Below are 15,990 nucleotides of genomic sequence, written 5' to 3'. Positions count from 1 at the left end.
GCAAGAAGTAAAGAACAAAGGCCTAAAGACATGAAAGAAAAAGCTAATGCAACAACTTTTCACAATCATTTTGTTGAAATGGTCACAAAACTGGAATTTCATTGGGTTACTCGGACTGTGTCCATTCACCTTATAATAAGGTGAATAGTAATTTTGAATAGTAATCACCATTCACCTTATAATAAGGTGAATGGTGATTACTATTCAAAAAAGCCACTGCTACAAATAAAGCATAACACTCCTGCCTGACCAGGAGATACATTGCAAAAGATCAAAGCAACCAGGCTGCTTCTTCCTTAACACAGTGTATGGTACATGCCAGGCTTTTGAAGGTAAGGAGTAATTTCAGGTGTTATCCTTACTTTCAGTGCCATCAGCCTCTGCCTGCTCTTCCCTGGGTCTTTGTTTGAATTTCATGTTCCCAAAGTGCATGATGGCACCGGTGAGCTTGTAGGAACCAGACTTCTCATCTGGCACAAATCCCAAGATGTCCATGGCTTGCTGTGAAGAGGAAACACAGTTACTTTGTCACTTCTCTATTCAAAAGCAATGGCGTTTTGCAGCCCCACAAACTACCTTTGGCAGACACTACTAATCTATCCAAGGGTGTTATCTCACGAAGCAGACATTGGAACACCCCGAAGACCCAGCAGTGGCTGAGTAGAAAGAGGAGAGCTCCCCTTATCTAGCATTCTATGTATTAAAAGTATAAGAACATTGTGCCCATGAGTGTTACATGGAGCAAGGCTAGATTCAAAAGTATAAGAGTTTGTCAGGCCTTGTGCTTCATAGTATGAAAGCAATTGAGACTGATTTCTGCTTTCACATTAGTCCAACAGTTCTAGTGACAGAAAATAGGCTCCTGCCAGCACCTTTCATCCACACATGCACCAAATCTATGAAGGACAAAGTCAAATCAATACAGGCTTACATCTGTTGCCAACAATTCTTCTCCATCATCCAAGTTGTCCACCGTAACTACTCCTTGTGAACAAAAGTGGTAGTCATATGGGTTGGTAGATACCAGTAGCATATCTGTAAAAGAATTGCCAGTCAAACCTGCTATCCATTCGGAATATGCCAAAAAGCTGAAGAGCAAAAGATCAACTCTGACATAACATTTGTCTCTGCATAACTGTGTATGAAGTTGAATTTGGGGTTTCTTCATAACTGTAAGGAAGCAATGAACTCTCTCATTCTACTACTCCAGTCCAAAGAACAAGATTTAGAGAAAGTACAAGTGAAAAGAATACGGGAACACCATGTACATGTCTATTAAGCATGTTTTGCACTATACCGAGTCCATCTTTTCCCATATAGCCCTTTCTGCCTTGAATGCTTGTAGGGGTAAAAATCCCATATAAGTACAGAGGAGAAAAAAAATTTAGTGTGATCCAAAACAGGGACAAGCATGGTTCCCTTCTTCCAGCTTCCAGGACTCTTTGCAGGCTCTTGATGAACAGAAGTCTGAATACGGCTTTCACTTTCTCTCCTCTTTCCTTTCCCTTCACAGATTTGAAAATAGAGATTTGTTTTCTAGAAGCTAGCTGACTCTAAAACTACAGGGAGAGTCCTGCTTTCCTATATCAAGAGAAAGTTTCACCCACATTCAGCAGATCAAGGTTTGGTCTAGATTTCAATCTTTTATATACATACACACACATTTACTTGTCTAAATATGTATATATGTAAATATATATATGCCTTTTCAATATATGTAGATATAAAATCATGTTCTTTTTAAGTCTGTGCTACTTTGTTATGTAGTCACTTTTATGTATTCATTTATCTACATTTATGCTTTCCTATATTTGTACTTATCTATATTTATATATTTATGTATTTATACACAAATATATGACTTTCTTGTCTACAAAACAGAAGTTCCCATTGGCTTCAGCTCCTTCAAGAGCCTGTGCACATGTTCCTGCTGGCCAGAAATGTGTGTACTGTTTTGGAGTATACAAACCCATAGCTGATGAGAAAGAGGCTTTTTTCCTAGCACAGGGATTCACGCAGGAATGCTTCCTTGAAATCTTTCCCATAATCGTCATTAATTAGGCCTCCTAAGCTCTAAGAGGGTTAGGGATTTGACCATGCATTGCCAGGACAGTAAGACTTCAAAAGAGATTGTGATTGCTATGGCTTAGGAGCAGTTTAGTGCAGCAATAAAGTAACTCTTCAATGTATTTTACAAAATTTGTTTCTTCAGAGCACAAATTAAAGTCAGCAATCCACATTACTTAAATAACTACTGAAGGTTTTATTCAAAGCATTAGGAGATGGGAGCAGAGAGATCTCATCTGCTCTCTGCTCTTCTCTAACAGGTCCAAGGGACTGCATTCAGCTAGGGAAAACTTGAAAAGGATAACTGCCACACAATCAGCAGCCAGCAGTCAGTTTGGAATATTCTGCCTTGTTACAGAACACACTAGGAGGCCAGTTTTGGTACTTGAGGCAGAAAGGGGGAACTAGCTTTTTTTTCATGAACTCATAAGCAAATCTTCTCGTATGTGAAAATCTGGATAGTTAAAAATTTATCTCCACAAATGCCTTTGGAGGCATAGTGTTTTCCAGATGTTTTGAGACCATGGATCACAAATTCAGTGTGATATTTTTTGCCTTTATAACGCTACATTTTAAAAGTTCTGTCTGAGCCTCATTCCCTTAGACTAACCTGTAACATCATTTCACTTTATAGAGTACTCGACTCAGTATATCACAGAAAAAGGGTATCTGTTACTGCCATTGGAACAGCATCTTTAAAAAAGGTACATTGGACAGTGGAAGTTCAGTTCCATCAAGTGGAAGTATAAGGGCCTTTCTGCGCATGGGTTTTCCCCTTGTCTCGTCCTCAGCCACTGTCCATTCAGCTGAAGGTTGGATATTAAACGCTGTGTATCCACGTAACGCTTACCTAGTAACTCTGGTTTCTTTCCTGACAGGATCTGGTAGAAGATGTGATAGTCTCTTTCGCCTGGTTGCTGGAAAATCACTCGGGATTTCTCCAATAAATCTAGTCTCACAAAGGAAAATATAGTGAGAAAGGTTCTCCAAGCTCTCAGATAAGCAATTGTACTTTTAAAAAGGAGAGAGTTTGCTGCTTACAAATCTCGATATCAGCAGATGCCAGCTTGCCTGTGGTTCCAAAATGGATTCGGATAAATTTGCCCTAATTCACAAAGAAGAATACTCTAATTAGTGCATATAGTACACACAGAAGGAAACAAAGGATCCTGCTTGAAGGCAATCATTTGGCCCAAAAAATCAGTTTATGCTAACTCCTCGGCTTTGCACAGGCATGTTTTCAATGAGAAATATCAAACAACGATATTATACTTCCCCAAGCCTAAATCTGTGCATACAGCTATGTAATCAGCTTGTGGGGAAAAGATAACAGTGTACTCCTCTGCCAGGTTAAGACAGAGGAATGCACATAGCTTCCTGTTCCATGAGATAGGTTTACTGTAATGCAGGACTCAGAGCAACAAGCCTGGGCACGAGTCACACAGGCTACTTTTGTGACTCCTCCCCATTTTCAGTCCTAGCTTATATGCAACTACTTATGTCATAAGGGTGCTGTGATTTTACACTGCTTTGCCCATTGAATTTACATATTCATCCCCCCAAATTCTTAGAAGTTGAGTCATTTTCATTTATCATATTTAAAACACATCAACCTTTTAAAATAATTAATTTCCATTCTAGTTGACAAACTCTTCATACAGTTGTGTGGTTTTCCACAGATGCTTACAACCTCTGACCTTCTCCACCCCTTCCAATTTAATTTTTAACTGGATTTGTTAGGTAAGCATGGATTACAAACTCAGGCTGTCATCCCCATGCCATTCCTTTTGGACTGCTAAGCCAACATCAACCAGATGTGGCAGAGGCAGAGCTTCCAAGGCTATTGCATTCCCGTGAGCCTAATGGAAATGACTGGAGGTCTAAGGTCATGTCAGTACTGAAGGACAAGCAGGGGCAGCTTACTCAGACAAAATGGTAGATGGTATGGATCAAGTTAGATATGTGGGTCTGCAGAGAGGGGAGATGCGGGAAGGAGAAGGGACTGTTGTATTTTTGACACTTAGTGACAAAGTACAGCTATTATTAGGAGAGGGAATGAATTAGGCTAGTGGAAAACACAGTAGGAAAATAAGGTTATGCAGCAGAGGCAGTCCTGGGGAAGATCTGCCATTGCTGTTCAAAGGGTTTCATAAAACTAGGCTTTGCTTGTCTCTCCATGCACAGTTTAAACAATTATTCAGGGTAGATCTTTCCTCGCTTGCATTTATCTTTAATTCTTTCTGTAGTTTTTCCTGGTTAGATCCTACTTTATTATTCTTCACTGTGTGGAAACCCAACCGTTTCAGTGGATAAAATGAGAAGCAACTTATGAAGAGATTATTATAGAGATGTTATTAACTGGCCGCTGTTGAAGAGGACATCATTACATTAAATTACAGACTTACAAAACGTGAGGAATTGTCGTTTCTCAGGGTTTTGGCATTTCCAAAAGCTTCTAGGGCTGGGTTTGCTTGAATGATTTGATCCTCCAAGGTTCCCTAGAAATTGAGGTTGAAATACTTTTGAGAAACCTACAGACCATAAACTCAGCTGTCAGTTATAACTCAACCATGCATTCACTTATAGAGAGAAGCCTCCACAGCAAAGTGATCTAGCTCCATCCTAGGGGTGGTACAGTGTGAATGGCATAATAGCAAGATCACTGGTCAGTTACGAGTGCTTAAAAAGCCTCAAATATTCCTCTGCTTCCTACTATTTTGCTTTGTAGATTTTATATTTTATGTCATCTGCATAGAAAAGAAATCACCATATCTTCCCATGTACTGTGAAACATGTGAAGCATCCAAGTGGATATATGTAGGAGAGGGGGTATTGAAGACAGTGGCAAGCACCAAAATATATTAGATTTGAGGTACTCAGAGCTTTCAATATTTGCAATTTTTGGTGATGGGAAAAATGCTAAGTGCCACTCACAGCAACTTCAATTTGCTGAAGCAAACTACTTTATCTGCCTGCGCTCCAGGAATCCTTCACTGGGGGAACCACACAAAATGAAATGCTGAAGTTTGTGACACAGACTAACAAAGCCCAGTACCGCTTTCAAGTGGAAAAGATAAAATAGAGAAGCTGATGACTTACCCCAGTTTTGGTAGCTGGTTGCTGTCAAAAGAGAGGACACAATGGAGAATAATAAAAAAAAGACAGAGAGAAAGAATGTGAGTACTAACATGAAGGACCTCACAAAAGATAAAGATTAGCAAGGTTAGATGGCTAGTCAGCACCAACACACCAGCAGAATTTTAGAAGCATTCTTTCAAAAAGCAGGACTTTGTTTTCATCATACACCACAAAACAGCCAACTGCTGTGCCCACTCAGCTTGTTGTTTTAACCCCTGCTCTAAACATCTACCTGGTTTTGCTCTGAAGATGTTCCACCAAAAGACTAACTAAATGGACAGAGGAAAGAGACTGGTGCCAGGTGGTAAGAATAAAGGATGTAAATGCAAACAGAGAAGTTTTAGACAATTAGATCATACTGCACTTGAAGTCTTGGATTATTTAGAAAAAAAAAGGGTGACGATAAAATAAAATGCAACTTAAGCCAATAAATTACACTGAATGTCTTCCAGATGCAATATCTGTTGTCTGCAAGACTGTTCCATGAGCATGCCAGTTTTCAGACACCATTGTGAGCGCCAACCTCACTGCACACAGAAAGCTGGCTCTGGACCACTCAATCATTTAAGACAGCATTGCATGCCTCAGATGAATGTGTATCAGATTTTGGTGATGCAAGTTATGCGTACACAATCCAAGCCTAGCTGAAATTTTGGCCTTATAAATACAGTTCATAGGAATCAGTTAATTCACCAGGAAAGAGTGCCGAGCCTTCAAATGCAGTGAAGTTCATAGTGAATAAGCTCATAGCAACACAAGATAAAAAGCAGAATGAATGCAGTATTCACTGTAGCCTTAGAGAGCTCTTATAAGCAGAACTGCATTTATCCAAAAAGAAATACAGAAAAGCTGATTGAAAAAAATCTTTTATCAAAATTTCCTTTTTTTTTGTGGACAAAAAAGCTTTCAATAAAACAGACATTTTGATGAAAAATGATAATTCCAGTCCTTTTGAAGACTATTTTCCATGTAAAAAAAATAAAATTTCTTAATCTTCACAGTTACTCCATCTTTTTGCGAGCTTTAATACTATCAGAAACATATTTAGCAGACATGAAAATTTAACTCCTAGAAAAAAGCAGCAGTAACAAGCAGCTGTTCAGAACTGGGAGCTGTTTTGCTGCTCCACCTGGAGCGTGGCCAGTTCAAGTGAGCATTGTCTTTCTACCTTCAGAATAGCATGCTCTCAGTAATGCCATGTAGAAGCATTAGTATCTTTTCTCGACAGTTTCTTTTCTTAGCTTCACCTGCCGAGGTCTAGAAAATGGTCTAGAGTTCAGGATGTAGACTTGTGAGGTTAGTTGCACACAACAGAAAAACCTTGGGAGTTTGAAATGAAACAGCTATCAGCAGACTTACATTCTTTTTACCCGGTTCACCCAGGGCTGCCACTGTGGCAAAGTACTGGATGACACGTTTCGTGTTGACAGTCTTGCCAGCACCAGATTCTCCGCTGAAGGAAGGAGGAAGATAACACAGGCATTGCTCAAACAGCTGTCACTCATCCCTTCAGCATCCTGTTCTGCCAACTTCTCCCCGCACGCAGGCTGTTATTAGAATCACTGACTCTGATTTCTGCAGCTTGTTGGTTTTCAGTGGAACTCACATTAAATTGACTGAATGAAGAGGTGAATACCAATGATAGCAGCAACTAACTCTACATTGGGTGTTCTTTAAGGGCATGATTTTTTATTACAAATATCCAGACTGAGATTCTGAGGCATACCTACATATGGCTCATGAAAAAACATGGAGAAAATCTGCAGTACTTTGCTAACATTATCCAAGGGCACACGGGAACTGTGTAGAAAGACACCCAACTCTCCATCTTTTATACCTGCCAGTAAATGATATGCCATCTCTTTTCTGCCTTAGTCATCTCCCTCCCTTTAGATGTGTCTGCACAACGTTCTTAAACATAATTTGCAGTAAGAACAACCACATTGAAAAGGAGTCTTCCATGCCCAAAGAGGGCAGCCACAGCAAGGCTAACCCTGGAAGAAGCATCTTTAACTGCCTGTTGAGTTGTTTTTATCCCTACTTGGAATGAACACCAGATGAGGAGCAGAAATGAACCAGTCTCCATCAAAACCCTTAGTCCTTTCCCACTGGGTTCAAGGCAGCCATCAGATGGCCAAATTGCGAGTCACTTGGTTTGAATCAAGTTCCAGGCAATTTAGTTAAGCTTTCAAGGGTCAACTTGTGTTTCAGTACAATTTTTTTCTTCTAACTTTTTTTTAGCAACAAAGTCTCAAATAATTCAAAAAAGAAGCACTCACGTGATTAACATAGACTGATTCTCCCGATCTGTGAAGGAGGGGAAAAAAAAGAGGCAAACTTAGTAGACCATACAAATTTCTTATTATAATTGCAAACACGTATCAACTATTCCAGAATCAGCCCTGCAAGGACAGGAGAGAATAACTTGAAGTAGAGATGGAAAGATAAAAACTGGCATCACCCAGTCCAACCTCCAACAGGGCCAATTCTAGCCCAGCCCTGAATCCTCTTCTCATGTTTCATTCAAGTTGGTATTAAATACAGAATCACAGAATCACTAGTTTGGAAAAGACCTCTAGGCTCATTGAGCACTGAGCACTTCATCTATCCGTCTTTTAAATACCTTCAGGGATGGTGACTTAACCACCTCCCTAGGCAGCCTCTGCCAGTGCCCGATGACCCTTTCTGTGAAAGATATTCAGCCTGAACCTCCCCTGGCGGAGCTTGAGGACATTCCCCCTTGTCCTGTCCCCTGTCACTTGGGAGAAGAGGCCAGCTCCCTCCTCTCTACAACCTCCTTTGAGATAGTTGTAGAGAGCAATAAGGTCTCCCCTCAGCCTCCTTTTCTCAAGGCTAAACAACCCCAGCTCTCTCAGCCGCTACTTGTAAGACTTGTTCTCATACATATCAGTCAAGAACATTACCAGTGTCTGGGAAACCATAATAAAGAAATTAATTTCCTGTCCTCAAGCTGTTTCTTTTCTTACTCCCAAGTACATCTTTGCTCACATCTGACTCTCCTGCTCCTGTAGTACTAGACCAGCCCAAGTAAATTTCTCTTTGTTCACAGGCTGTTCCTTACTATGCATACGGACTCTTCTTCAATTGGCCATACCTCTAGAATGAAGTGTCATAGTGTTCTTGCTCTTAATGGCCTGACTAGAAATAAGTATGTAGTAGAACACTTTACAACTTTAATATATTATTAACCAAATTCAGCAATTGCAAAATCATAGCAGATTCCAAAGCCATTGAGCCTAAATTCCTCTTTTCTTTTTAATTCCAGTCATCACGTTAGGCTACATATTGGACAGTCTGGCCATATTTCACCCTTATCTGATGAAAGAGCATCTCTTTGCAGCCACACACACATCCTCTCTGCCCAGTGCCTTCTGTCCCCTTGCAGCTGTGGCATTTTCCATTTTATTGAAACCAGATGACAGACGGATATGTTCCTACCAAGTCTCTTTGGAATTTATCCTGCTGCCTTGCTGCCCTCTGGTGATAAACTCTCTTTTTTCCGGTAACTGGAGGGTCAGGTCAAGAAAAATCCACAGGAAAATCTGGAGTTCGTTGGTGCAGCATCGACATCCAGATCCACAAGAACTGTGCACACAGCACCCTAGATAACGGGCGTTCACTAACATTTGAACTCATACATCTTACTAGCTTTGGAATACCGAGCATAGACTGACAGATAGTTTATTTCTGAGGTTGGGAAAATAATTACAGACCTTCAGGGAATGGCTCCATTTCGGTTATAAACTAATGGATTCACCCAGTTCAGATCGCTAAATTGGTGCATCTTACAGATAATCCATATACAACTCTTACTCTTACCAGTAGTACCACAGAGAGAGTCATAGGAGTTTACAAAAAAAAAAATTAAGAAAAATATTAAAAAATTGATGCAGACTGACAAATCCCTTTTTTTTCCAGAGTATTTGCACATTTGTTGCACACTGCAAAAGCTCTCACAAACTTCCATCCATTACGAAACATGTCAGCTAAATAAAGTCAAACTGAATCTGAAAGCAAACAGTGCCACTTACTACGCAGCATGTCGTGGTATGCGTTATCAGCAATAGAGAAGATGTGGGGAGGAGCCTCGGAGCGCCTCTTGCCTTTGTATGCAGCAACGACTTCTGACTTATAGACAGGCAGCCACTTGTAGGGATTTATAGTCACACAGAATAAGCCTGAATAGGTCTAGAGAGGAACACAAAACAAGAGGGGAAAAAACAGCATAAGAAAAAAAAAATAAAAGTCTTGATTAACTAAGCAGGAGCTGGTGTTGCTAGTTTCTGATTTGAGTTTGAATTCTTATCGAATTTCAGCCTTTGATCTGAATGTCTGAAGCTACTGGTCTGCTAAGCAACTCCCTATTGGCAAATGATACCGAAAATAAAGGTATAGAACAGTTTTCCAAAGGGGGAAAAGTATTTCAAGATGATGACCAGAAACAGAAACAGCCCCTTCAGCAGAACAAAGGAGCAGCAAATAGACTTATGTATGATCTTCTGTTTTCCTACCCAATGAGAGTTGTTTCTTCTAGAGAACAGTCATTACAAAGGGAAGTTAAAATTTTCCTGTTCAAACTTCATTCTTATGAGAAGAAATGTGGGAGAAACAATCTCCCTTTATTAATTTGATATGAGCACTTTGCAGCAATTTCTTGTGGGTGTTCAAGGAGAAAACAACTTCATAGTGTTATTCTCCAAAGCTGCGAAACCTTTTTCAGCTTTTAGAGAAATGCCGTTAGTAAAAAAAAAAAAAAAAAATAAAAAATCTATCTTTGTAGTTGTTCTTTAGGTTATCTACATCAGGTAGCTGGGGCCTGGTGGTTCTGAGGAAGAATGATTTTCCAGTTGTAAGCTGGGCAAATTGGTGTTATGTGGTAACTTTTCATGTATTTAGTCCAGGTTGAAGCATAAATCTTCAGAGAAACACAGGTATTACATGAGCACAAGAACTACGTGCACATAGATAGAGTTCAAGTACATTCTAAAAGTTTCAGGGGAAATGCAAGTGCATTTCCCTAAAAACAGCATTAGGACGTATTCCAGAATGGCCTTGCATGAGTATTCAGTCTTATTTTCTACAAGTAAAAAACATGGAAAAAAAATCCCAAATCAGTAAATGGATTAAGGTAAAATGACAAATTTAATTTCCTACCTATACTGATCTGCAAGCAAAGCTATGCTTCATGCTATTCATGATTTCAGTTGTTTCTTAACCATAGCTGGTATTGATATGGATTAATATTAGGAGAAGAAAAATAAACTATTTTTCCCCAATGCCTTGAATGCTGAAAATATATTCCACGACACCCCTTTCCTAGGCAAAAAAGCAAACCCAAAGAACTAGACACCATCTTATTAATTCAGTTTTCCCTATATGTATTCAGACACAAGCCAACTCCAAGCAACTTCTTTCCTGAAAAGATGAACAAGAGCCTCAGTTTTGTGACATATGAGAGTTGTAAACAGAATATGAAGAACTCAACATATTCAATCATCACAGCGCTGGAACAGACATTTCTAAATATACGGAATAATGACCCTTACATAGATCATCCAGTTGCGGTAGCGCTTTCTCAGATTGTACAACACAGATGCCTCATTCAGATGGGTCAGCATAGCCATGTCCTCAATCATGTCAAATTTGGGAGGGTTCATTGCTTGCACATCATCTTCTTTTATAGTCATGGTCTGCAAAGACAGGTAAGTACAGCACTACAGGAAAACACTGGGATTTTCTGTTGCTTTAGACACCTTATATGAGAATATTTTCTTTTCTTCTCTGAAGAGGGCATTCCTTCAGCTCAAACTCAGCCTATGTACATAATACCATGTTTTCACAGATGCTAGAAGAAGAGGGGAAGGCTGAGATGATAAAAGTAAGGAGCACAGTGGTATTTAGCTACACCATGCGGTTATACTGCTGTGCATTGGCTGATGCTATCTTACACACCCCAATGTTGTTGGGTTTCCCGTGGTGGTTTTTATGAGGCTTCCCATTTGCAGTCCATTTCAAGGACCTGGCAACTGAGCCTAAACCGGGGGAGGTACTTTCTAGAGCTTGCTGCTCCGATCTTGTTAGTCATGGGTCAACCAAAACCCAATATCATACCTTTCCATCTGTTGTCTGCACAGTCACTTTGCCACCGCTGGTTTCTGTAATTTCAGCTTCAACGTAAGCTTTCTTTTCATCAGGAACCCAGCATTTCTTCTTCCCTGTGAAATGGAGGAGACTGAGAATTTTCAGTCTTGAGACAAAGAGCAGCACCACGCCTAGCTAAGTGAGATTGCTGAGGTTAATTTTTCCACACAAGGAGCACAAAACCTCTGGGACTACAGCAGATGGGCAGTGCTGGGAAGCTGCCTGCCAAAGCAGAAAGCATAGGGCTCCCAAATGTTGTCTCTCCTTTGAAACTACCACTTGCGTTCCTCTAGATCCTTCCAGCATGAGGTGTCAAAATATTTCATAAATGCTAGCTAAGCCTCAGCCTCCACGGGAAATCCATAATCATTATCACCAGTGTGCAGATGGAAGAACCAAGATCCAAGCCCAAATTAAGGCATTTGCTAAAAAGTCACACCAAAAATTGTGATCTGAGCGAGGAATCCAGCCCACATTATTTGCCTGCCAGCTATCAGATTTAACCTTATTCCTGCACATTCTTTTGAAGTTTGTCTTGAGAAGCAGAAATATTAATAACTCTCATTTAGTTATGCATGTGGCTTTTTAGAATTTTGGAGTAGCTGCACTAGACTTTAAGTCTTTAGTTATAGCAGCTCTTCTGTATAGCAGTTATTGGTCTATTTATACTTACTACTACACCTCAGGGCTCATGTAAATCTATTTCTTGAAAAATAAGTTAGGGGAAACTAAAAGCTAACACAAGATTGTCACACAGCCTGCAAATCAAACAGATGTACAGGCACATTGTAAAGGGACATCTCGTCAGGCCATAGAATCTCTCATTACAGGAACATCAATACATGGCATTTTTCTTTTAAATGGACAAAGGATTGATCCCCCCTTTAACAGAGCAATACACATACACCTTACTTCTAAATGTGATTAATTACTTAATAGAAGTTGATAGATTATTTCTATTTAGTAGTACCTAAAGGCTTTTTATAACTTTTCAGTATAAAGAAACCAAAACTTGGTTTAACCAGTTACCTCAAACAACTGGAGCAGCACAGCAGCAACAATGGAGGCTTTGCGTGCTGCTTTGCTCTTCATTCCCACAACCACACTTGGATGGAGCCCTTATTCTGCTTAACTGGCCACTGGCAGCATGCGGGGTACTGCAACTCACCATCGAAGGCAACGGTCTGTGCCATCATCAGCTCCTTCTCACTCTTTCGGAGGAAGGGAGCAGCCTCCCCGAATTCCGACATGTCCATCATCTTGGCAAGGGCTTAAGGTGGCACAGCTCAAAGAGGAAAAAGGAAGGAACCTGGTCTACAAAAGAAAGGGAGAGGGGAAATAATTCTACTCTTTGGACAATCTGAGGCAATACAAAACACTTGGCACAATGGAGCAGGTGGCTGATCAAAATGATGATTAATTTAAACGGCAGATAGCTAACACAGATCTGGAACTATGCTGCATCATTAGTTAAACCTTTCCCTGGCTCAGGTTATTTAAAGCCAACTAGATCCCGTGTGGTTCAAAACCTTGACATGGGTCACATTTATATCCACAGGAGAATTTAATCTCTCCTTTGTGGCAGGAACGGTGCTTAAGAGCAGGAGATAAAATGAACTACTTGAAGTTGTGATTTTAAAAAACACTTAGCAGGGACCTCTTTGCCCCTTTCAAAGTTGCCTTGAGCAGGCATATGCTCTCCAGCATATCTCCCTGGGCTGTGTCACTCAGCCACTGCATGCATCATCTCAGACAGGCATTTTCTGGGTATCATGGAGCAAGAGTTCACTGCTGCAAGCTAAGAACTGCTGCAAGGGTGTGCGTTACGTCCTTGTTGTGGCTCCAGGGATGAACACCCACATTTGTGCTGTAGAAAGCCAGCCAGCATTGGAGCTGGAAACTGCTCTACTACCTGCAGAACACTCCTCTGATTGCACAAATTAGCATGTTATAAAAAACAGGACTAACAAGGACTAACACAGCTTGGGGAGGTCCTGTGCTGGTGCAGCTTCCCAAGTTGCTGGTATGTCCAAATTCATCAGCTTAGGTGTCCCCTTGCAGGAAGGCACTGCAGAGGGCAAGTGTATCTTCAGTATTGGTGCAAGGGCTTCACAAAGTTTTAGATTGATTTGAGTTAATTAGTCCAGCTTAATACCTACACTTGTTTTCTGAAATGACAAGGACATGGTGTTTAGAAGACTTTTATCATGAAAGTGAGGGCAGCGAACATGGATGTGAAACTAATTTGCTGGATGTGTACTGACAAACAATTAACTTGATTATTGTATGTTCTCTAAAATGATTGTACAAGTGTGTTATTATTCACATATTTTTTATACACACACAGGTATAAATACACACACATACATAAAATATGTGCTGTTTGAAGAACATCTAAAAGTAGTTCTAATGCTAAAACACACACACAAATACACAATTTAAGAATTTCAGATTTTGTTTTTCTTTGAAGTCAAGACACCATTTGATTACTAACAGAAGCTTTTACAAGTGGCCCTCAGATATGACTTCTTCCATTTACTGTGCAATATCCAGAGCACCTGGACGAATTTTCAAGACCTCTACGAAGACAGACAACGTAGTCTTTCAAAATTTAATTAAATTTCTTTCTAACAAATTCCTGGTAGGTATAAAAGCTCTTTATCAACCAAAGCATTTTTTTTCCACACATTCCTCCTGGGGACTGTAAAGCCCTAAGACAGCAGAGCTGCCAAACATTTTACACTCAGCCGTCTACTGCTGCTGCAGTACAAGCTTGAGACCTTCTGTCTTGTTGCTGTAGAGCAAAAACTTCCTTCCTCAGAAGTAGTCTTAAATTTTCTCCTTTTAAAGATTAAGGACCTACATAAGCCAACTATTTTAACATCATCCGAGCTGACCAAAACAGCCAGCTGGAGGCACAACTCAAAACCGGCAGGGCAAAGACTCTTTCCCACGGGGACTGTGTCTTAGCTCTAGTGGAGCAATGACGTTACATCAGCTCATACATTTAAACAAAAAAGCGTTACAACATATAAGTGTCATTTCACATTAAATGTGCAAATGCCAGAGGACCCACTCCAGTGCTCACCTCTCGGACTCAGATCATTCTCACAAGTCCTAACGTAAACTAAAGCACTCTAAACTGCTTCTGTGCAACCTACCTCCATTTGCAGACCTCTTAGAGAGAGTCACTCAGCTATCACCTTCTTATCTTCTTCCCCCCCCCCATATTCACTTATGGCCAGCCACTATAGCAAACACGTTATGGTGTAAAGAAGCACTATGGCAGCTGGGAGAGAATCTCTTTTTCTTCAGCACTCTCATGTGCTTGGAGTATGACAGAGGTCAGAGCCCAGGCAGCACACGCTTTATGGGTACAGAGAACTCAGTGAGCCCAAGCCATTGCCAAGTACAAGAAACTGGTAATGTTGTTTAGTTTACAGTCATGGTATTATTAAATGGCAGTGTAGTTCAGAAAGACAAGGTAGAGCTCAAGACCTCTGCTTTCCTTTCAGTCTGTTCTAGCTAAGAACAAAAAAAGCCGACCCTTGCATGCAAACTCTGGAAGATCCTTGAAAGCACCTACACCACGTAGAAAGCCAATATTATTACACAAAATGAAGTGGCATGCCAACAATTCGATGGTGTGTTTAGTCTTAGAAAATAGGGCCTCTTCTTTCTTCGCTGGGGCTGTTGGAGGAGCTACTGTAGTGTTAATGGCTCATCCACAATCGAAACAGCAAGCATCACCTGTCTTTGAAAGTGAACCCAATAATTCTCCAGGGGTTGTAACTCAGGTTGGATTAAAGAACTCCTTGGACTAGTGAGCTGCTTGAAACTGCAAACTGAGTAAGCCATTACACCTTGCAGATAGTAGAGAAGACAGAAAGTATGGCTTGCAGGTACTGGCTAATCAGTACACCCAGATGCATGATTAGAAGGGACTGGATGCTTTTCTAAGTAGTTATTCTAGTTACCAAATGAATGCACTGATGTTAGAGAAGAAATATGTATTTGCCAGTCTAGCATTCAAACAGCATCCTAGGATAACTAATTTAGGCTATAGGTTTAGTGATATTGCTACTAAAATCTTAAGCCACATGAAAGCTTTAGTCACATCAAACCCACAGTTAGAGCACAGCTGGCTACCTACATTTAGAAGTGAGATAGGTTGGTACTCACCGCGGAGAACACACAGAAAGTGTCACGACTCCACCTGATCCAGACTTTATATGCCTCTATCTGAAGGTCACTGGTGATAACGGTTTAAAGGCATCAGCAGTTTTCCTCCATGCCTATATTTGTCCATTGAATCCTGAGTGAGGAGACAATGCCTGAGGAGGGGACATGTGTGGCTGTGCTGGGTGAAGGGGGGGTGGGAGGGGCAAAAATATCAGCGGGAGCAGTGCACTCCTCGCCAGTCACCCCTCACCACACCATTCTTGCCCCATGACTTCATGGAATAAGCTTTTCCTGTATCTATGTTTTCACAGGAGCAAGTATTGCTTTTCCAAGTGCCTCAGAACTTAATTACCTTGGGCTTGCAGAGGGTGAGGGTGGTGGTGGAAATAAAGGCTATTCAGTTGCAACTTCCCTAGAAAATAAAAATCAAAGCTTCTTGCA

The 15,990-nt window shown here is 40.6% G+C and overlaps 1 protein-coding gene across 1 annotated transcript in view; it reads right to left on the bottom strand.

Annotated features, from left to right (window-relative positions):
• MYH15 (myosin heavy chain 15) overlaps positions 1–15,673 on the bottom strand; it is a 48,239-nt gene extending 32,566 nt beyond the window's left edge. Inside the window, exons 1-13 of the mRNA XM_009557149.2 lie at positions 15,550–15,673; positions 12,536–12,681; positions 11,338–11,441; positions 10,773–10,916; positions 9,258–9,414; positions 7,485–7,512; positions 6,565–6,658; positions 5,167–5,187; positions 4,473–4,565; positions 3,109–3,172; positions 2,918–3,016; positions 932–1,035; positions 363–501 (exon numbers count right to left, since the gene is read on the bottom strand). Coding sequence (XP_009555444.2) covers positions 363–501; positions 932–1,035; positions 2,918–3,016; positions 3,109–3,172; positions 4,473–4,565; positions 5,167–5,187; positions 6,565–6,658; positions 7,485–7,512; positions 9,258–9,414; positions 10,773–10,916; positions 11,338–11,441; positions 12,536–12,626 — 1,138 coding nt within the window. The 5' untranslated portion in view covers positions 12,627–12,681; positions 15,550–15,673. The remainder of the gene's footprint in view (positions 1–362; positions 502–931; positions 1,036–2,917; positions 3,017–3,108; positions 3,173–4,472; positions 4,566–5,166; positions 5,188–6,564; positions 6,659–7,484; positions 7,513–9,257; positions 9,415–10,772; positions 10,917–11,337; positions 11,442–12,535; positions 12,682–15,549) is intronic.
• Positions 15,674–15,990: the final 317 nt, after the last annotated feature.

This window comes from Cuculus canorus, chromosome 1 (assembly GCF_017976375.1).
Source record: "Cuculus canorus isolate bCucCan1 chromosome 1, bCucCan1.pri, whole genome shotgun sequence".
Classification (NCBI taxonomy): Eukaryota; Metazoa; Chordata; class Aves; order Cuculiformes; family Cuculidae; genus Cuculus; species Cuculus canorus.
This window is presented reverse-complemented; position numbering and strand designations above follow the sequence as displayed.